At 45.4% G+C, this 22,441-nt stretch overlaps 1 protein-coding gene across 4 annotated transcripts in view; it reads right to left on the reverse strand.

Annotated features, from left to right (window-relative positions):
- Positions 1 to 201: 201 nt before the first annotated feature.
- SPATA1 (spermatogenesis associated 1) overlaps positions 202 to 22,441 on the reverse strand; it is a 38,648-nt gene continuing 16,408 nt past the window's right edge. Inside the window, exons 10-13 of one of the 4 annotated variants that reach the window (XM_067538573.1) lie at positions 21,954 to 22,079; positions 7,810 to 7,988; positions 3,237 to 3,335; positions 202 to 1,037 (exon numbers count right to left, since the gene is read on the reverse strand). In XM_067538573.1, coding sequence (XP_067394674.1) covers positions 933 to 1,037; positions 3,237 to 3,335; positions 7,810 to 7,988; positions 21,954 to 22,079 — 509 coding nt within the window. In that variant the 3' untranslated portion in view covers positions 202 to 932. Of the gene's footprint in view, positions 1,038 to 3,236; positions 3,336 to 7,809; positions 8,039 to 14,239; positions 14,416 to 21,953; positions 22,080 to 22,441 lie in introns of those variants that run through there. The other 3 variants (XR_010918083.1, XR_010918084.1, XM_067538574.1) reach the window with 3 other exon arrangements.

Here is a 22,441-nt window from a genome sequence, read left to right on the forward strand (position 1 = left end):
TTAGTACGGCCTTGTCAGCTTTGTAGCTCCTTCACATTAACCTCTAGCATCTTGCTGCTTTGGTAGATACGTGCTCTCTAGAACTAAGGGAGCAAGCAGGAAAGAATAGAAAACGTTAAGATGGAGGGGTACTATTTCCCTTCCAGAGATTTGATACTCTGCACAGGAACATGCGTGCTGCTGCCTTCACTCTGATCTTGATTAACAAATATTGTACACTGTACTTCATCTTTCATGTAAATCAGACCATGATCATATTTACAACCTCATGGCTAGGACAATGACACTTGATTGTCAGTGCAATTTACACTTCTCTTGAAGGAAAAAAAACTACAAAACAGGAAGTTAATTTACATTTTCTGGTGTTTTCTTGTTTTGTATAATGGTAGAATAATACACTGATATAATTTACAGATAGGTATGTTTTACAATGCTTGGATTTTAAAGGACAATGAGATAGGTAACTAAAACAAGATTTCTGCTGACCCAGTCCTGTAAAAATGGCTATTTTATTTATGGGTTAAACTGATTAAGCTATATGTGCCTCAAAACAACAAAAATACATTTTAAATCCACAATTGAGTGTACTTGTTCAAATTACAACTGCATTGAGATCCTCATTATATAGAATTGACATGATAATTCATTAATTTTAATTTTTTAATGCAATGTAACTGATTAGTTTATAGTAAAAAATAAACACTAAGTTAACTGCATGCTTTATAAGTATAATTGAATTAGTTATAATAAGATTGAGATTTTAGGATGTTTTAAAGAAATTATATACCTCAATATTTTAATATATACAATTCTCCTATTTTACATATTGATAAGTCTCTTTAAAATAAAAGTGTAGGTACATAAAAACAAATACTGTGACATTTTGAGCTTCTATATAAACATATTACACAATCCCAAGTAAAGTGATCCTTCTAAAGTATTGGTTTTTCAGACTGGAGTATTAAAGATGACTGAACTTTCTTCTGTGCTAGCTCTGCTCTCAGTGCCCGTAAATCAGAAGCTGCTTGCTTTCTCATCTGCAAAAGAACTAGAGATTATTTGAGGAAGATTTTGAAGTTGAAGACTGTACTGCTTTTGTATAATTAAGATTTAATTATTATGTGGGTTAGATGGATATAGAACATGCCTTTCATCTCCAGGACCCTTTGATTCTAACCAGTTCTGGCCCTAGTTTTCTGCATGTTTTTTATGTCATCGTTAAAAGATAAATCTTGAGATCCTTTCTCAGGCAAATTCCTTTCAACATCAGTAGGAGTTTGCCTGAATAAGGAATGACTAAAAATTGACAGTGACTCTCAGGATTGCTTTGCATAACTGATAGTATTTCTCTTCTAGAAATAAATTTTCTATTCTTGTGAATTGCCTCCCACACTGCAGATGATGAGGCAAAGGGCCAAATTCTGATTTTAGTTGCAACAGCATAATCCACATTCATTTCAGTGCCATACTCTGAATTCACTGTGGTGTAACTAAAATCAGAATCTGGCTCCAGCCATATGTGTAAAAATGTGTATTGTACTGCAGTTGTCTAGACCAGATCTGGTCTTGAATAAAATTGCCTTTTCAGACCGTTAAATGCTCTTTGGTTTCCATCCTGTCCTTTCTCTATCTTCAGGTTAGATCATATGATTTCCATCCTTCATGATATTTATTTTTTCCATTTCTTTGTGAATATTTGCTGCCCACCTTGTTTTATCCCCCTTACCTCATCCTCATTATTGCCTGCTCTATTAGTAGCCTTTGAGGATGTCAATAACTTGTTACATTGCAGTTGTTTAAAATTGCGAATTTATTCCTGTCAGTTTCTCATAGATATGACTCTACATTAAGGATACATCTCCAACAACTATAAATAGATGATTTTCTTCCACATTCTGAAGTTGGTGTCTTACAAAGAAGGGGATAGTGAATTACTATTCCAGAGCTGTGTTTGAGCTTGTTTCCTCCCCCCCCCCATCACTCATCTTTTATTCCACTTCATTTGCTGTCTTGATACAGTTTGAGGGAATAATAACTTGGTCTTTCCAAAATGCCTTAAACTATCATTGATTTAAACTTGAAAATACTTGATTGGATGCTTATTCCACCTCTGCATCCTCTGTCTTTCATTGGGGAGCACTGTACATGGATGTTTTTTATTTATAGATGTTTCTGTTGTGCTCATCTAAGGCTGCTGGTTCTTTCTTTTCTGTTCTTGAGTTGGTGTAGCCTTTTTAATTAATTGCCTTCCATATCACACTACTCATCTTTTCATCAGACTCTTCTGATAGCTCTCTAAGGATACGTCATAATCTTAGAGTTGCTAAACTATGGCCTAGAATGTATGCTATGCCAGCTTTTTTTCTACAGGGAGAGTTTGTCCAATTTTCTGTCAGGATAGGATGGTTGGTGGTTGCAGTTACAGAATGAAAAGGGAGTTGGGCACATAACTCTTGGAACTTGGGAGATATGCTAGAGGCCAGTGCCATCTGCACAGAGCTCCTGTGCCCTTACACTGCTTCCTTTCTTCCTCACCTCCAAGCCTTTATTGCAGCTGGGCTTCTGTGCTACCCTCACATTCTCGGGAAGGGATAAGAAAATACTCACTGGGTCAGTATTTTATTCAGTGATTTTTTTTTTTTTTTTATTTTTTTTTTTTTTGCAGCTTTATGGACAATGTTAGGGTCTGCAGAACGTCATCCCTTTTGAAAACCCATGAAAGTGCTTTCATTTGGGTCACAGGAAGGAATGACAGTATAGTGAAGATAGGGAATGCCTATCTCATTGGAGCTTAAAGCCATCTTTGTACTTCTGAACATCAACCAAGCTGTGCTCTGTGCTTCTCAGCTGCAGCAGAGGTTTTCAGCCCTAGTCTCAGCTCTGTGAGAAGCCTGCTCTATGATCTTGGACAGGTCACTTAACTTGTGTGTCTCTAGTTGCCTCTTGTAAAATGGGAATTTTAATAGAGATCTTTGTGGGGCTTGTTTTATGCAGTTCATGAAAAATGTGAACACTATGAATGCTGCACGTGACTACATGATGTTGTGGAGCTTGTTGTTTTGCTCAAGTGAGAAAGCCACAAATAACAGCTAACACAAAGAAAGCTTTAACATAACATATCTTCAAATACTGACTAACTTTTAAAATTTCCAAATATTTTATGGCTGTAGATTTTTATGAAGAAGAAAATCTATATTGGTTTAATTTCCAGGTTGGTTAGTGTAAAGGCAGATTACCTTAATTTCTATTATGAGTTTCATTTTTGTATTATCCAGCTGTCTCCTCAATTGATCAATTTCATGCTGCACTGTAGTAATCTGGATGATTGTGGTGTTCTATAGGGAATAAACAAAGCTTTTATGCAGCTCAAATATACTATATATTTTTCTATCTTTGTAGTTATTGAACACAGTTTTTCTCTCCACAGGACAGACTCTAAAGTCTTCTTCCCAGGCTCTTTCAGTTTTTGACTTCTTCCTCAAATGTCCTGTATTGTAGCAGTCTTCTCTCCAAAGGAGGGCAGCTCCTTCCAACAACTAGCCTTTAACTGAGCAGGGTGTAGCCACAATTTTCCCAATCCCTGTTACTCTGGGAGATTGACAGTAGCATTTTTTTCTGCCACTGGTCTTCAGGACTTGACACTGTGTATATGATTTTAAAAAATATGTCTCATTCTCATATAATGCCCATTTCTTTGTCTCAGTCGAGACATTGGTGTTTATCTGTTATGTCCAAGAATATTGTGAGTTGAGCAGATCTTCATATCCAGCACTTCACTTCTATAATGCCAGTGTGATTTTTTTCAAAAATTGAAAGGATTAGTTGTAATGATAGTAAGATTAGTATTTTCAAAAGGATGGGCCAGGTCCTTAGCTGCTGTAGATCAGCAGGAAATGTGTAGTGTTCTTTTCCTGATGCTCTAGGCCTTTGAAAACCACTCTGAATCCTTGCGGCTCTGTCTACACTATATGCGACTGGTGGTGGTATATAGTGTACATGGTGTAACCCAGAACTTGAGCAAACCTCAGTCAGCCATTTTGTGCATCCAGCCCGTTAGCTGAAAACCAAATACCACATAGCTAGGAATAATCTTTAGGGCTCAGAGATGCAAGGCCAAACAGCTCCATGCTTGCAATTTTGCTAATCAGGATGGGACACAGAATGTTCCATGAGAATGGAGTGACTGTTTGAACAGTCAACCTTGCTTTTAAAGTGCCCCTGATGTAAGTTTTATTGTTATGACTAGAATGTTTTGATGATGAAAATATGAGTAATTTGCTGGAGGCAGGAGAATTGGAGACCCACTAGGAGTTTGTGCTTTAAGTTAGCTATAAGATCAAGTAAAATAATACACTTTGGAGCAGGTCTGGGAGACTCTTCTCTGATACCTTCCTCCTACAGAGTAGGGTGACTGGCCATCAGCGACTTGCTGTCACTCACTCAAAACCATCTCAAACTTTGGTAATTATAGTTCCAGAGGGGTAGCCGTGTTAGTCTGTATACAGCAAAAACAACGAGAGTTCTGTGGCACTTTAAAGACTAACAAATTTAATATTTGCAGATGTAAGCTTTCGAGAGACTTCAGCTCTCTTCTTCAGATGCAGTAATACAGAAAATAGGTAACACAGAGGCATCTTATAGATATCCAGGTGCATTGAGAACAATGGGGGAGGTGGAGTCTGGTACTTAAGACCTAATGACGACCACTGAGTAGGAGGTGAGAATGGGTGAGCAAAGTAATTTACCTTCGGTAGCGAGATAGCCACTCCAAGTCTCTGTTTAAACCCAGTTTGAATGTGTCAGATTTGCAGATCATTTCTAACTCAGGAGTTTCTCTTTGAAGTCTTGTTTTTAGAGTTTTTTTGGAGAAGAACAGCAACTTTCAGGTCACCTACTACAGGACAGACCCAGCAAAGAAAACAGAACCCCACTGGTCACCACCTACAGTCCCCAGCTAAAATCTCTCCAGCACATCATTAAAGATCTACAACCTGTCCTAGCAGATGATCCATCTCTCACTCAGGCAGTGGGCGGCAGACCCATCCTGGCTTACAGACAGCCCCCCCAACCTGAAGCAAATACTCACGAGCAACCATACACCGTACAAAAAATCCTACCCAAGAACCTATCCCTGCAACAAACCCTGTTGTCAGCTCTGTCCACACATCGTCTCTAATGACATCATCACTGGTCCTAACCACATCAATCACACCATAAGGGCCTCATTCACCTGCATATTCACTAATGTTATATATGCCAGCAATGCCCCTCTGCCATGTACATTGGCCAAACTGGACTACCACTACGCACAAGGATAAATGGACACAAATCAGACATAAAAAAATAACATGAGATAAGAAAAACATCTGGATAAGATGCCTCTATTTTCTGTATTACTGCATCTGAAGAAGAAAGCTGAAGTCTCTCGAAAGCTTATGTCTGCAATATTAAATTTGTTAGTCTTTAAAGTGCCACAGAACTCTCGTCGTTTTTGGTAATTATATTTTGGGATGCTCTGAACCTATTGCTATAGCGTAGATGTGTGAGTGCTTGAGAGCTAATAAAAAGTAGTTTTAGGTAAAAGCACTCTGGTTTGTATTGACTGTTTATTAAACAGAGGAGCTGTGTCCTCAGTGATTTGTTCCTAACGCTGCCTCGAAAACAGTTAAATTACCACTGTGTTGGGTTCTGAAAACCCTGGGTAACAATGGCACAGTGAAAATCAGGTTGATTTTGTGTCAATGAAAGGCTCTGGCAGAGAGGAGGCAGCAGAGAAAACCTTCGCTCTCCACTGCCAGAACCTTTCACTGTGGTGAAGGAAGTCTGGCAGGGTGGTGCTAGAGTCTTTCCCTGTTGCAGGGAAAGGCTCCAGCAATGAGGAGCTGGCAGAGCCTTTTCTTGCTGCCACGTTCTTTCCCTGCAGTGGGAGAAGGGCTCCAGCATCCAGGAGCAGCTAGAGACTTTGCCCAGGGGCTGCTCCCTGCAGTGTCTTTCAGCTCTGCTGGGGTTTTTCACTTCACTGGGAAAAGGCTTCAGCAACAGGAAGCTGCTAGAGTCTTTCCCCTCCATGAGCCTTTCCCTGCTGCCCGTGTCTTTTCCTGGGGTGAGGAAAGGCTCCCACCTTGGGCAGGCAACAGGACCCTACACTACTAAAACTTGCAGTGCAGATGGGGAGGCATTGCTTGGGTGAATAAAGAGCTGTTAAGAGTATGTACACAAATACACACACACTGTTCAGGCATGTCTTGTCTGAGCTGTACCTCACTATGCTGCTATTTATAGCTGTGCTAGGCATGTATGTACACTACACACCAATGAAAGCAGTGCAGATATCCCCTTACAGTGAGGCTGAAGTAATAGAAATAGCTGATACAGCACATACTGCTGTAATGGTGGTGCAGACAGAGCCATGTGGTGCTACATGAACACTAGTATGATTACATGTATTGTGCTTTACAAATATTAATCTTATAGCTTTCAGCCGTGAACATAACAAATCCACAAGTGCTTCCCCCCTCTCCCCCCCATATATTTTCTGTTATTTTGCCTAGTCTAGTTTTAGATTAACTAGCAAAGGGGCTGCCAGTACTTCACTTGAGAAATTATGCCACAGTTGAGGAGATTTCACTGTCAGGAAGTTTTTGCTCAGTCTCTGACCAGTTTAGTTATTCTTCCCAGAATCCCCACAGATTTGTCAATATCTTTCAAGTAATGTAGTCTCAGAGCCACACACAATATGCAAGAGCACCAAAGCCATTTAGACCAAGATTACTATTTCCATACTTCTTCAACCCACTTGGAAGTCTGTAGCTTCTCTGCATGAATTTAAAGGATATTTGTGCCCAGTGTACACACAAGGCTGTTGCTGTGCTTTTGTACATACAAACATTTGGAACATCTTTACTCCAGCAAACAAAGTTGGATTCATTCATTCATTCATGAAAAATCTATTATATTAAAGTATCAGTTTATACAGAACTAAACAAGCTATTACCATATGGAAAAGTAAACTGTGTGTTCTTATTTGTACACTCATGCATTTACCCAGCATTTAACGGAATAATGTGTGCCATTTCCATGAAACAAACAGTAACTTATAAGCACATCATCAGTGGTCCCTGCTTTGCCTATGCAAACAGAATGGTCTATAATATGCAAATGAAAAAGGGACTAAGTCTAGTTAAATGTTTTTTTATAAATGAATTAAGCCTTTTTAGATACAAAAATACCTAAACCAAAATTGGTCAATGGTGTTGTAACGGGGTGGTACCCACCTCTCACAAGCACCCCCTGACAAAATGCATATGCCTGCCCTCTTAGGCTGTGGTAACCTCTGTAGATGGTTTCTTAAGCAGGTTTTCAATGACTCAGCCCTCCAGTCCTCTCCCCTCTCTCTCTCAGTCTGTATGTGAAACAAACCAGATCCCTTCAGGCTTATACAGCTCCTTTTATATGGCCCTCCTGGGCCCTGACTGCCTGCAGTCTTTCTGATTGGCTGCATTCCTGCAGCCACTCTAGACCACTTGGAAGACTTCTCTACTGCTCCTTTCTGGGACAGGGTTTGGGAGGCCTCCAGCAGGGGTCTCTAAGCCTGGTACACCCCATCATAGGTATAAATTATGTGGGCTATGATCACCTCTGATTAGTGAAGGACATATGATTTTTACAAGATAATGTCATTCAGAAATAATTTTTAAAGTTTGGGCTCTGGATTATGGTAAATTTGTTGTTACAATTTATACTCCATACAGAAGCCAACTTCATAAAATGAGAGAAAGGAAATGGACAAATATGAATAAATGATATTACCTTGGAGGCTGCAAAGTGTGTTAAATTGTTTGGTCGTTTCCTGATATCTCTGGCTTCCAGCTGCAACACTAACTTTTGGTAGTAAAGCTCTAAATCCTGTCGTAGTTTATTTAAAATGTCCTCCAGTGAAGCTGTAGCTTTCTTAGTTTCAAAGTATTTCTTTTTCCATGCATCACGAGCTATACAGGATAATAACAGCTCTGGTTGTTCTTGATCAGGTTAATATACACTACATTAGGCATAATAATAATAATGAACAGCACATAATGCTTGCATAGTACTCCTTAACTTCAAAGTGGTTTACACGTATTAAAATGTAGCATTGTTTAAAAAAAAGCAGTGAATGTTTAGCCAAACTAAACATTACATTAACTGTACAGTCATACCAGGCTTATCTTGACCGCAGCCAACTAAAATGACAGGCTAGATCTGTTCCTGTCCCTGATTTGACTGATGCTCCAGCAGGAAAACTGTAGGAGCAGAGTGTCAGTCCTGTGCAGCTTTGCAGCGCTGATGACTAAGCTATACAAAAGCACCAGTTTTGCAATGTTTGGTAGTTCTGCAGGACCAGAGCTAGAGCAAAGCAAAACTAGGCGCATCAGTTATGCAAAGCTGGGGAACTCCCAGGTTGAGCATTCTTGAGCAGAACTTGGGTGGATGTAGTCTCCTGAGTCAGTGGGGGGGGGGGGCACTGACCATCAGCAGCAGCACCCTCTGCCCCAGTACAGCAACCCAAATCCCAGCCAGGTGCAGACGGTAGGCCCAGGGTGAGGGGAGAGTGGAATTGTCTGGAGAACAAGCCCACCCCTACACTAATCCCGCAGGAGCAGCTCCTGTCCTGCAGGGCTGGGCCTGGCGTCTTGCTTTGCGCGTTGTGACTTGGTGCACACAGTTGCAGTTCCACTCAGGTTTGGCACACTTGGTTTTATGATTTCTTTGGGTGCAGATGACACCCATGAACTCATGCTAAAGCTGCCCCTGGCAGAATGCCTAAGATTCATAGAAAACTTTCTGCAAAAAAAGAACAGTTACTTACCCTACAGTAAATGTGGTGCTTTGAGATGTGTCATCTACATGTATTCCACTCTTGAGGCCAGATTCACAAAAGGACTTAGGCACCTTAGATACGTTATCCTAAGATAGGTATCTAAAATCCCAGAGTCAGGCCTCATTGGGTGTCACAAAAAAAACCCTGCTTAGCTGGTGTGGAAACCTGTAGTCACCTAAACACATTTGGCACTTAAACTTTTGCAGTAAAATGGCCTTAGCGGCCTATGTTTCTGCCTCTATGCATGTGCTACAGCCTCACTCTAGGCATCTAGATGCCTAACCTCCAGCTTGATGCTGGGGGAAGGAGGAGGGGTGGAGTTCCTCTGCTTAACTCACCTGCTGAGCCAATCCAGTAAGTGGGCTCAGAGGTCACCCATCAGATTGGGCCCCCCGCACAGGCCAGTACAGACAGGCCACTCCCTCCTTCATAACTTTTCACTCAATAGTTAGGGTAGTCACCTAGGTAATGGGAGATTTCCCTCAGTGCCCCTTCTCTCTGAATGTGTATGTTTGTGGGGGGCAGTGCCTTCAGTTTCTCCTGCTGAAACTGTTCAACTATAGCTAAATAATGTAAAAAGTAATTGCCGCAGGGAAACGAGTTTGGGTTTTCCATCCCTTGATAAATGCATTGGCCAGAAGAATCATTCTCATACTTTCTCACTCTTTGGTCTAATGATTCTTTCATTGGAACATTTTCAACAGAAGAGGCTGAGAAAACCCCCACATCAGTATATGCTATAGCCCAATGTCTAGGACACCTCCTCCACCAAGTAGTAGATTCTCTAGTCAAATCTCTTCTTCCATTGCAGGTGGAAGGGTACTTGAACTGCGGAGTTTCTTATAGCCCAGGTAACCTAATGCCAAGAGAGAGTTTGCACCCAAGCAGATGGAGGTTCCTCCCTGGCGCCTGGATTTAGATGCTAAACGCCCTGAGAGGAGCAGGACTTAGGACACACCCCTCATCTTGGCATCTCATTTGGCTAGCTTAGACAGACAGCCACCTAGCATGTTGGCTTTTGTAAATTCCATTCTAAAGCGTCTATCTAGCCCATTCATTGGATAGGGAACCTGGGTGCCCAATTCAGGCTTTGTGAATCCCAGTGATTTTCTAGGCACCTAAAATTTAGAATGTGCATGTGTGAGGCTGACTATTGCCACACCTACGTTCCTTTGTGAATCTAGCCCATGAGGTGTGTGTGCTCTATGTGACCGAGATTAGACTTTTGCCCAGCAATGTTTGTTGGCCTGTGCCTGCACCCTAAGTGTCCACACATACCTCCATGGGGCATAAAAGGGTAGAGTGGGATGAAATGCCTCTCTTTTGCCAATGTAGAATCCAGGTGTTAAAGACATCCGTAGTACTGGAGAAGTAAGGTGGGTCGTAGAACACACTGAACCGGCATCTCAAAGAACCACAGTTACTGCAATGTAAGTAACCATTTGTTCTTTTTTGAGGGCTTGTTTATATATAATCACATTCTTGGTGATTCCCAAGCAATAACTGTATTGTAGGAGGTATGTGCCAGGAGTCTATTTAAATACAGATGGTAATACAGGTCCAGCAAAACTGGCATCTGCCCTAGCTGCCTCCATCAGGGAATAGTGCTTTGTGACTGTATGAACAGAACTCTTAAGAGCTTGTCTTCACTATGCTGCTAAATTGGCACTGATTGATGCACTGGCATCGATTGAGTAGGTCTGGTGAAGACATGGCTCAGTCGATGGCAGAGAGTGCTCTCCCATCAACTCCAGTACTTCACCGGAACAAGATGTACCAGCTATGTCAACAGGTGCGCGTCTCCCAGCGACATAGTGTAGTGAAGACTGCGCAGCTACTTGATGTAAAGTATGTTGACTGCAGTTACATTACTTGCGTACCTTACACTGACCTGGCCACTTAGTGAAGACAGGCCCTTGTGGGTGCTGTATATATGTCAGCTTCTGTAGAAGCTACATGAATCCTTGAGGAGTGAACTTTAATTTGAGCATGAGGTTCTAAATTAGCTAATAACATAATGTAAACCATTCTGATCTCCATTTAGCTAATCGCCTGAAAGAAATAGCCTAGCCTCTCATTCTTTTAGCATATGCTACAAATAATCTAGATGTGGGTCTGAAGGGCCTAATTCTATTTAACTAAAACAAGAGGTGCTGAAACAGGCAGGCAGTAAAGCCTCTTCTTATCAAAGGGGCTTAGGGAAGAAAACAGGTTAAGTGAATAGTTCAGTTTAAGTGAAAATCTGAAATTACTTTAGGAATGCATTTTGGATGGGGTCTAAGGGAGACCTTATAATAAAAAATAGTGTATGGCAGGCCTGACATGACCGCTTGTAGGTCTGCTACTCTACATGCTGGGGTAATTGTATGTTTTTACAGAAAGGTGATATAAAGAACAGGATGCTAATAGTTCAAATGGAAGCCCCATCTAAAGCCCTGGAGTGGGGGAGGGATCCTATAACACCCACTGCCATAATAGTGGGAGTGGGTAAAATGTGTTTTGTTGCGGGTGGGATTGAGTGGGCAAAATAAACAGACTGTGGTGCTTTGCGGGAAAACATTGACTCTCTTGTCAGTTTGTTTACCACATAAAAATTGTGTCTGAATTCCATTTATATATAAAATATATTAAATGACTGCTTCTTTTTTTAGTAGTATGGGGGAATCCGTCTCTCTTGTGGGATTTCAGGGATCTATGGTGTCTGGTGAGTGGGAGTAGGATAAAAATGCAAGAAACAATGTGGGTGGAGGCATTGAGGTGCAGTGCAGGATTGAAAAAATAGTCCCGCACCGATTCTAGCCGCATCAACCCAGTAAAGCCACACTGTGATTTTAGGAAGGAGGTGGCGCCTATACTGGAGGGAATATATGTATTAATTCTCTGAGGCTCCTAAGCCCTGTAGGGTGTGAGACCATAGTGTGGCTGTGAATTGGTGGATGGTAAGTGGATATAGCTGGCAGGTGTACTCTTTTAATAGTGAATTCAGATCGCTTGAATCAGAATAGATCATCGAGAAGGATGGGAGAGTTGATGTTGTTCTGCCCAAATTGGGAATCTTTTCCATTTGGCATAAGTGAGCTTTGTTGAGCCCTTCCTACTGTGAATCAAGGTGTTCTGGACATCCTTGGAACACGATTTCTCAATATTAGTCAGGCAGCCAGCATCCAGGCTATAAGGTACAGAGAAAGTGAGTCTGGATGGAGTGCCGTCCCATTGTTTGGGAGATTAAGTCCGGATCCAGGGGCAATGTTACTGGAGGTTATACCGAGAGTCTTAACAGATCTGAGAACCATAACAACCTGCACCAAGAGGCTGCTAGCAATATCTATATGGCATCATGTTGTCTGAGCTTCCATACTGTCCTCAGAATTAGAGGGATCAGTGGATAGATGTACATCAGCCCAGCAGATTAGCTAAGGAATGTGTCCACTAGAGATCCTGGACTCAGACCTCCTTCTGGAATGAAAGGTGTGGCATTCAAGTCTATGAGTGGTTGACCCCATTTGTGAAAGATTTGTGATTGATTGAATCCTTTATGGACCATTAATCGTTACATGAAAAGTGCCTGCTCATGTGAGCTGCTAGGATGTTAATGGCTGGAAATTGAATGGCTATCAGGGTAATCTGATGTCTGATGAACTAATTCCATAGGCTAACAGCTTTCTGGCATAGTGGAGATGATCTGGATCCTCTTTGGTGTTTACATAAAACATCGCCGAGATATTTGTCATACCCCTGTACTGTTTTACCATGGATTAGGGGCTGGAATATTATATACATTAAGCAAATTTCTCTGAGTTTTAAGATATTTTTGTGAAGACAAAACTCGTCTTGACCATAGTTTCTGAGTTTAATGTTGATTCAAATGCACTCCCCATCTGAGATTGGAAGCATCCATTACTAGCATTATTGTGGATAGAGAAGAAAATAGAACTCCTCTGTATACTTGAATAGGCTCCTTCCACCAATCTCGTGATAATAGGACCTCCTGAGGGAATCTGCATGGACATATCTATATGGTGTTTGCTTGGACTTCAACCTGCCTTGAAAACACTAAGGCATGAGGAGTGACAAACATGCACAATACATGTGATCTGGCATTCTTAGACATGCCCTTACTGTTCTCTGAGCATTGCTCCATAACTGACTGACTTAGATCTGCCACAACTTCAAAGCTGGTGTGAGGTTAGTATACTGTTGTTGTTGTGCTCCTACAAATTCTGTCTTTTGGAAAGGTACTAATGGTGACTTCTCCTTGCTTACCCTGACTCCTACTTGGCAAAGAGTTTAATAGATGTTGTTTGGGACCAGCTGATGGGAGGTTCTTCGAATGAGCCAGTCTCTGAGGTAAGGTAAACACGAATACTTTGTCATCTTAAAAATGCCTACCACAAGGCACCAGGTGAAAACTCTTGGGGCTGTTGATAACTGGAATGGCAGGACGCTACTGGAAATGTGAGGACCCTAGTATGAAAAACTAACCAGCCTCGGGGAGGCCTCTTTGCTCTATGATTGAGGAAGCCAGCCCAACAGGTGTTGAAGTTTTCAGTTGTCCACTGAGACTTTTGTATAATGTAGGTTGCAATATATTAATAATTATTGTATATAGCTATTTCGCCATAGATCAGTCAGGTATCTGCTCCATTTAACCATTTTGGGCAGTGTTACTCAACATATGGCTGTAGAGATGCATATGATTCATTAAAGTTCCCTCTGTGGTTCTCATAGAATCCATAGATTTGATCAGAACTCTTTTCATTCTGCCTGACACATCTGAAACAGCATTATTTTGCTTGTTTTCTATCCCCATATTGACTGGGGATGTCACCTCAGGAGGGAATGCAGAGATAAAGTTTCTTGACACCTTAAATGACTGCTTCTTGGAGCAGCTAGTCCTGGAACTCACAAAAGGAGAGGAAATTCTTGATTTAGTCCTAAGGGGAGCACAGGATCTGGTCCAACAGGTGAATGTAGCTGAACTGCTTGGTAATAGTGACCATGACATAATAAAATTTAACTTCCCTTTGGGGTGGGGGACACCAAAGCAGCATGGTAGCATTTAATTTCAGAAAGGGAACTACACAAAAATGAGGAAGTTAGTTAAACAGAAATTAAAAGGTACAGTGCCAAAAGTAAAATCCCTGCAAGCTGCGTGAAAACGTCTTAAAGACACCATAATAGAGGCTCAATTTAAATGTATACCGCAAATTAAACAATATAGTAAGATGATCAAAAAAAGCAATTACAGGCCAGTAAACCTAACTTCAGTACCAGGCAAATTGGTTGAAACTACCAATTCTGTAAAGAAGAGAATTATTAGACACAGATGAACACGATTTGTTGGGGAAGAGTCTACATGGTTTTTGTAAAAGGAAATCATACCTCACCAATCTACTAGAATTCTTTCAGGGGGTCAACAAGCATGTGAACAAGGGTGATCCAGTGGATATAGTGTAGTTAGATTTTCAGAAAGCCTTTGACAAGGTCCATCGCCAAAGGAATTTAAGCAAAGTAAGCTGTCATAGGATAAGAGGGAAGGTCCTCTCCTGGATCAGTAACTGGTTAAAAGAGAGGAAACAAAGGATAGGAATAAATGATCAGTTTTCAGAACGGAGAGAGGTAAATAGTGGTGTCCCCCAGGGGTCTGTATTGGGACCAGTACTGTTCAACATATTCATAAATGATCTGGAAAAAAGGGTAAAACAGTAAGATGGCAAAATTTGCAGATGATACAAAACTACTTAAAATAGTTAAGTCCAAAGCAGACTGCGAAGAGGTACAAAGGGATCTCTCAAAACTGGGTAACTGTGCAACAAAATGTCAGATGAAATCCAATATTGATAAATGCAAAGTAATGCACACCGGAAAACATAATCCCACCTATACATATAAAATGATGGGGTCTAAATTAACTGTTATCACTCAAGAAAGAGATCTTGGAGTCATTGTGGACAGTTCTCTGAAAATATCCACTCAATATGCAGCGGCAGTCAAAAAAGCTAACAGAATGAAAGGGATAGATAATGAGACAGATAATATTATACTGCCTCTTTATAAATCCATGGTACGCCCACATCTTGAATACTGCATGCAGATCTGATCGCCCCATCTCAAAAAAGATACATTGGAAGTGGAAAAGGTACAAAAAAGGGCAACAAAATTATTAGGGATATGAAACTGCTTCCATATGAGGAGAGAGAAATAAGACTGGGACTTTTCAGCTTAGAAAAGAGATGACTCTTGGGGGGATATGACAAAGAGCTATGAAATCATGACTGGTGTGGAGAAAGTAAATAAGGAAGTGTTATTTACTCCTCATAGCACAAGAGCTAGGGGGTCACCAAATGAAATGAATAGGGCAGCAGATTTAAAATGAACAAAAGGAAATATTTCTTCACACAACACACATTCAATCTCTGGAACTCTTTGCCAAAGTTTGTTGTGAAGGCCAAAACTATAAAAGGGTTCAAAAAAGAACTGGATAAGTTTATGGAAAATAGGTCCATTAATGGCTATTAGCCAGGATGAGCAGAGATATAAACCATACTCTGAAGTGTCACTGTTTCTGTTTGCAAGAAAGTGGGCATGGGTGACAGGGGATGGATCACTTGATGATTATCTATTCTGTTCATTCCCTAAGAAGCACCTGGCATTGGCCACTGACGGAAGACAGGATACTGAGCTAGATGGACCATTGTCTGACCCAGTATGACCATTCTTATAGTCCCCCAAGGTACTTAGCATATTTTTGTCTTGAAAATTAATTTATCATTTAAACGATTGAAAGGGAAAAGAATTATGATGTTTTATTTGTACACGCACAAAAGGCGGCTCTTGTTTTCAGAGAAGATTGTGTTTTGGGCACATCTTGTTTCATATTTATCTGTTATTAGGCTTCATATGTATCATTATTATAGAAAAAATATTTGTAAACATTTATTTCATAGAATAAAATGGAGGCGTATCTGGGTGCCTCTAATAATTTGAGGTATAGTAGCAGACAAGTTCTCTCTTCGAGTGATTGCTCATATGCATTCCAATAGAGGTGAGTGCGCGCCCCGTGCACGAGTCTCCGGAAGCTTTTTTGCCCTAGCAACCCCCGCAGGGTCGGCTCCGGCGCCCCCTGGAGTGCCGCGCTTATGTCGCGGTATATATAGCGCCGCCGACCCCGCGGGTCCCCAGTTCCTTCTTTCCGCCCGTGACGGTAGCTGGAACGCTAGTGCCCCTTGCTGTTACATGCAAGTAGCAACCCTTGTGTTTTTTGTACATAGTTAAATAGTGTTTTTAGTCCCGGCGCCGATCGCCAGCCCATGCCTCGGTACCGGAGTCTACGGCACCGAAAGCACATTCTGGGGGAAGCAGTCCGGTGCGCTCACCCACCAGCGGCCGGCACCGATCTCCCCGGCGGGAATCCCGCTCATCCAGGCGCTCTACGCCTAGAGATGCTCGGCACCGGTCCCACTCCCGGCACCGGTCTGATTCCCCGAGGTATAGCCGGCACCGGTCCCGCTCCCAAGCCTCCCGGTACCGGTCCCGATCCCCAAGGCGCAGCCGGCACCGTTCTCCCTCTCCGCGCCCAATACGGAGCAGAGCTCAACGCTCCCGATCCGCAACAAGAAGCCCGGTGCGGATCCCGGTGGCCGAACGCAAGTCCCGGCACCGGTCGAGATCCCCGGTACACACTCCGCGGAGCAGGCAGACACGCCGTGAGACCCCTAGCCCCGTCGGCACCGTGGCTCGGTGCGCTTCGGCACCGGTGGAGGCCCCAGACTCCGGCCGCCGGACAAGTACTAATCGGGATCGAAGGGTCTCCAGATCCCCGACACATAGCCTGGTACGGGCTCCGGCGCCGGAGCGCACGGCACCGACCAATACATCGGAGCGGTCGCCCAGACGCCGCTCCAGGTCTCCGTATAAACGCACTGCGAAATCCAAAACGCACAGGAGGCATTCCTCCTCTTCCTCCAGCCGCTCCCCCCCACGCCGGCGTCGTCAACATCGCCACTCCGGGTCATCAAGGAGTGCTTCTCGGGAGCGGGGAGATAGGAGCTGTAGATCTAAGGAGCACCACACGCACGGCTCAGTCACCCAGGGGGTCTCCTCCTATCCGGCACCGGGACCGGTACCGCATGGCTCCTACCCGGCACTGGGAGCGGCGCCGTCATGGCCGCAAGGGCCTTGGCAATGGCCGTACTGGCAATGGGCACCACAGCCCACACAGGGCACGGGCTCGGTGCCCTCCATGGTACCTCACCCCCCACCCCCTCCACAAAGCCAGGGGGAGGAGGGGAACTCTTCTGAGGAAGGGTCTGATCCTTTGGAAGGCCCATCCTCGGGCCCAATTCCTCAGTCCTCCTCTTCACCCCGGCAGAGACAACGGCGAGAGATCGGGGGACCCCTCTGCCAGATTTTAAAACTCACCAAGAGCTTCTCAAGCGTCTGGCAGAGAATTTAAAACTGGACATCAAGGAGCTGGTGGAGGAGGAGGACCCCCTCTTTGGAGCGGTTGGGCCAGCAGGTCCAGCGAGGATCGCACTCCCGGTGCATGAGAGTGTGCTCAAACTCATTAAGCCTCTCTGGGAGAACCCAGCCTCAGTGGCACCTACCTCTAAAACAGCGGAAAGGAAATATTATGTGCCACTGCAAGGTTTTGAGTACTTGTTCCACCACCCATCCCCAGGGAGCCTAGTCGTGGACGCTGTAAATCAGCGAGACAGGCAGGGGGCACATGCGAATACTCCCAAAAATAAAGAGGGTAAGAAACTCGACCTCTTTGGGAGAAAAGTGTACTCCACAGCAGCGCTGCAGCTCCGTATGGCAAACTATCAGGCGCTACTGGGCCGCTACACCCTTAACCTGTGGTCCTCCCTCCAGAGGTTTCTCCAAGGCCTGCCCCAGGATATGTTGGCAGACTTTACTACCTTGGTACAGGAGGGCTCCTTGGTTGCCAATGCTGCCCTTCAATCCGCTAGTGATGCCACGGACGCAGCGGGGAGGGCTATGGCCTCGGGAATAGTGATGCGCAGGGCATCGTGGTTACAGTCCTCCGGACTTTCGCCTGAAGTGCAGCAGGCCATTCAGGACTTGCCCTTTACGGGAATGGGCCTTTTCTCGGACAGAACTGACGAGAAGCTGCACGCGTTAAAGGATTCGAGAGCCACCCTAAAATCCCTAGGTCTCTATGTGCCACAAGCAGCTAGGAGGCAGGGTCGACCACGCCCCCCTAGGCAGCAGCAGCAGCAGCCTCCACCGAGACCACCCCCTAGACCCCCTCAGTCAAGACGGGGCAGGGATCGGTTCCGACAAGGCAATCGTCGGGACCGGCAAGGCCCAGCTGGGGGCTCCCAGCAAGGGCCGCAAAAGGGTGCCAAGCGGCAGTTTTGACGGGACGCTCGAGGGCGGCACCCCCCCCCCCCCCCCCCCCCCCCATCTCCTGGAATACTCGGACCTTTGCGAACAGACTGCGGCCGTTCCTTCCCGAGTGGCAGAGCATAACCTCGGACCGCTGGGTACTGAGTATAATTCAAAGAGGTTATGCCCTGCAACTCTCTGCCTTCCCACCGGACCTTCCCCCTACCCCGTCCCTCTTCAGGGACCCCTCTCACGAGCAGCTCCTCATTCAGGAGGTCAATGCCCTCCTCCTTCTGGGGGCTGTGGAGGAGGTTCCTCTTCAGGAAAGAGGCAGGGGGTTCTATTCCCGGTATTTCCTGATTCCCAAGGCGAAGGGAGGCCTCAGGCCTATTCTGGACCTTCGGCGTCTAAACAGGTTCATCAGACGCCTCAAGTTCCGCATGGTCTCCCTAGCCTCCATCATCCCCACACTAGATCCAGGAGATTGGTTTGCTGCCCTCGACCTACAGGATGCCTACTTTCATATTTCCATCCTCCCGGGCCACAGGCGGTTTCTACGATTCCAGGTAGCTGGTGGCCACTACCAGTTCTCGGCCCTACCCTTTGGCCTTTCTTCAGCGCCCAGGGTGTTTACAAAATGTATGGCGGTGGTGGTTGCCCACCTCCGCCGCCAGGGAGTTCAGATCTTCCCGTATCTAGACGACTGGCTAATCCGGGGCCGGTCCAGAGTTCATGTCCAGAACAGCCTGACACTGACTTGCACAATATGCAGCAGGCTGGGTCTGCTCATAAACGAGCAGAAGTCCACCCTCACACCAGTACAAAGAATAGACTTTATAGGGGCCACTTTGGATTCGGTGCAAGCCAGGGCCTTCCTCCCGCAGCCCCGCTTCGAGGCAATGACTACCATCATAGGCAATCTCCGCAGGTCCCCCACGACCACAGCCAGGCACTGCCTTCAATTGTTGGGTCACATGGCGGCCTGCACCTTTGTCGTGAGACTCGCTCGTCTGAAACTCAGACCCCTCCAGAGGTGGTTGGCCTCTGTATATGTTCCAACCAGGCACTCTCTCGGACGGGTAGTCACTGTCCCAACTTCGGTTCTGGGGTCATTAATTTGGTGGACGGACCCCACAGAGGTATTGAAAGGGGTCCCCTTTGCAGAGTTGACACCCTCCATAACCCTGATCACGGACGCTTCGGATGTGGGTTGGGGGGCCCACATGAGCAGAGACCTCAGCACGCAGGGCCTTTGGTCAACACAGGAACGAAGGCTCCATATCAATGTACGGGAGCTTCGAGCAGTCCATCTGGCCTGCAAGGTCTTCCTCAGATTCCTGAGGGGTCAGGTAGTTCAGGTCATGACGGACAACACTGCTGCCATGTTTTATATAAACAGGCAGGGGGGCTCGCTCTTCGGCCCTCTGCCAGGAAGCGACGCAGTTGTGGGACCTTGCGGTGAGACACAACTTTCATTTGTCTGCCTCTCACCTCCCTGGGGTCAGGAACGACGAGGCGGACCGCCTCAGCAGGTCGTTCTCACCCCGCCACGAGTGGTCACTGCACGGGGAGGTGACAACTTTTCTCTTCCGCAAGTGGGGTATTCCCCAACTAGACCTGTTTGCGTCAGCGTCGAACAAGCAGTGTCCGAGGTTTTGTTCCCTCCGGGGGCGAGACCCGAGCTCAATCTCGGACGCCTTCCTCATACGGTGGACGGGGGCTCTCATGTATGCCTTTCCCCCCGTCCCACTGCTGTTCAGAGTACTCTTGAAAGTAAAGAGAGACAGGGCCAATGTTATCCTTATTGCCCCGGCGTGGCCGAGGCAACACTGGTACAGCCTCCTGTTGGACCTCTCTATAGCCACGCCGATATCACTTCCGAAACGCTACGACCTGCTCTCCCAGGACCGGGGTCGCCTGCTGCACCCAGACCTGGACTCCCTGCACCTGACGGCATGGAGACTTTGTGGTTGACGGAGGGAGAGAGGGCCTGTTCGGCGCAGGTTCAATTAGTCCTGCTGGGTAGCAGAAAACAATCTACCCAGGTGGCGTACAAGGCAAAATGGAAGCGTTTCACGGTTTGGGCGGCCTCCAAAGGTGTCCCGCCCAGTTGTTCGCCCATTCAGGCGATTCTCGAGTACCTGCTCCACTTGAGGTCGCTGGGCTTGGCTTTGGCCTCCCTCAGGGTACACCTAGCGGCCATTTCGGCCTTCCATGAGCCACTGGGAGGGAGGTCAGTCTTCTCACACCCTATGTCCATTAGGTTCCTCAAGGGGATAGAGAGGCTGTATCCGCAGGTCCGTGACCCGGTGCCTCTGTGGGATCTAAACCTGGTCCTCTCCAGGTTGACAGGACCCCCCTTCGAGCCTATGGCTACATGCCCTCTGCTCGTCCTCTCCTGGAAGGTAGCCTTCCTCGTGGCCATTACATCGGCCAGGCGGGTCTCCGAAATCAGAGCATTAACCTCGGAACCCCCATACACGGTTTTCTATAGTGACAAAGTGCGACTGAGACCCCACCCAGCCTTTTTACCTAAGGTGGTGTCTCAGTTCCACTATAACCAGGATATCTTCCTCCCGTGTTCTTTCCCAAACCACACGGTTCGGAGGAGGAACGGAGATGGCACTCGCTGGACGTCAGAAGAGCCCTGGCCTTCTACATTGAGAGAACCAAGCCGTTCCGGAAGTCAACGCAGCTGTTTGTGGCAGTGGCGGACCGGATGAAGGGCTCACCTGTCTCCACCCAGCGCATCTCCACCTGGATCACCGCGTGTATCAAAACTTGCTACGAGCTGGCGAAGGTGCGACTCCCAGGTCCAGTCACCGCACATTCTACCAGAGCCCAGGCCTCATCCGCGGCCTTTCTGGAACGAGTGCCCCTGCAAGACATCTGCAGAGCAGCGACTTGGTCATCGGTACACACCTTTACGTCCCACTATGCCATCGTGCAGCAGGCTACAGAGGACGCGGCCGTGGGCAGAGCCGTATTGAGAAGGGCTGCCCGTCAGTGACTCCTACCCGCCTCCAAAGGTATGGCTAATTAATCACCTCTATTGGAATGCATATGAGCAATCACTCGAAGAGAGAAAACAAGGTTACTTACCAGTAACTGTTGTTCTTCGAGATGTGTTGCTCATATTCATTCCAAACCCACCCTCCGTCCCCGCTGTCGGAGTCGGCAGAAAGAAGGGACTGAGGACCTGCGGGGTCGGCGGCGCTATATATACCGCGACATAAGCGCGGCACTCCAGGGGGCGCCGGAGCCGACCCTGCGGGGGTTGCTAGGGCAAAAAAGCTTCCGGAGACTCGTGCACGGGGCGCGCACTCACCTCTATTGGAATGAATATGAGCAACACATCTCGAAGAACAACAGTTACTGGTAAGTAACCTTGTTTTCTCTGTCATGCCCTTATGTACCATTCCTAAAAACAGCACTTTGGAATGTCTGACTCACTGTAAGCCTGGCCCCATGATGTGGTTTATGGATGCCTTCTGCACACTGTACTTCCACAAGTAACATGACAGTTCTATGGTTCATAATACCCAGGGACATACATATTTATGACCATCAGTGGGAGCAAACATTTTAGTCCTCAACCTCTCTGCCATACTTAGTCACAGAAATGAACCTTTTCAGAGGTATTGTTTACCCCGCTGATATCTCTATAATTAATCATGTACTATAAAACAGACAAAAGGTTTCACATTTACTTTCACATGGTTTTGATACTATTGGAAAAACATACCATGATATCGCCTCAGCTTATTTTGTTCAAGCAAGCCTTTGGCCTTTTTAACCAGTTCCTCTCTAGTTCTTTCCATGTGCCTTCTTTCTGCTTTCATTTGTTTCAGTTGTTCAACCATGTTGCTTTCTAAAGAAATTACAACCTACCCTTAGTAAAGTTCTGGATGCTAAAAGTGGGAAAGGCCAGCCATAGTTATTTTAAAAAGTTATATTAAATGCATATACATCACCAAAACTATGTTTAAAAGGGAAGGCATGAGAAACACGCTACATATGTTGAAAACTGTTGCCAGATACCCAAAAACTCAAGCTGAAAACATTTAGCTAAATATACTGCAGCAAAATGGTTGGTTAGTGACTAGGGGCTAGATTCAGAAAGGGGACTTGGTCACCTAACTGCCATGTTAGGTGCCTAAATCCAATATTTAGATGCCAGGACATTCACAGAACCACTGCTCAGCTGCCACCTAACACTGTAGATACCTAAGT

Source organism: Emydura macquarii, unplaced genomic scaffold, assembly GCF_026122565.2.
Source record: "Emydura macquarii macquarii isolate MOO-44397 ecotype Brisbane River unplaced genomic scaffold, CSIRO-AGI_Emac_v2 contig_480, whole genome shotgun sequence".
In the NCBI taxonomy this organism is placed as follows: domain Eukaryota; kingdom Metazoa; phylum Chordata; order Testudines; family Chelidae; genus Emydura; species Emydura macquarii.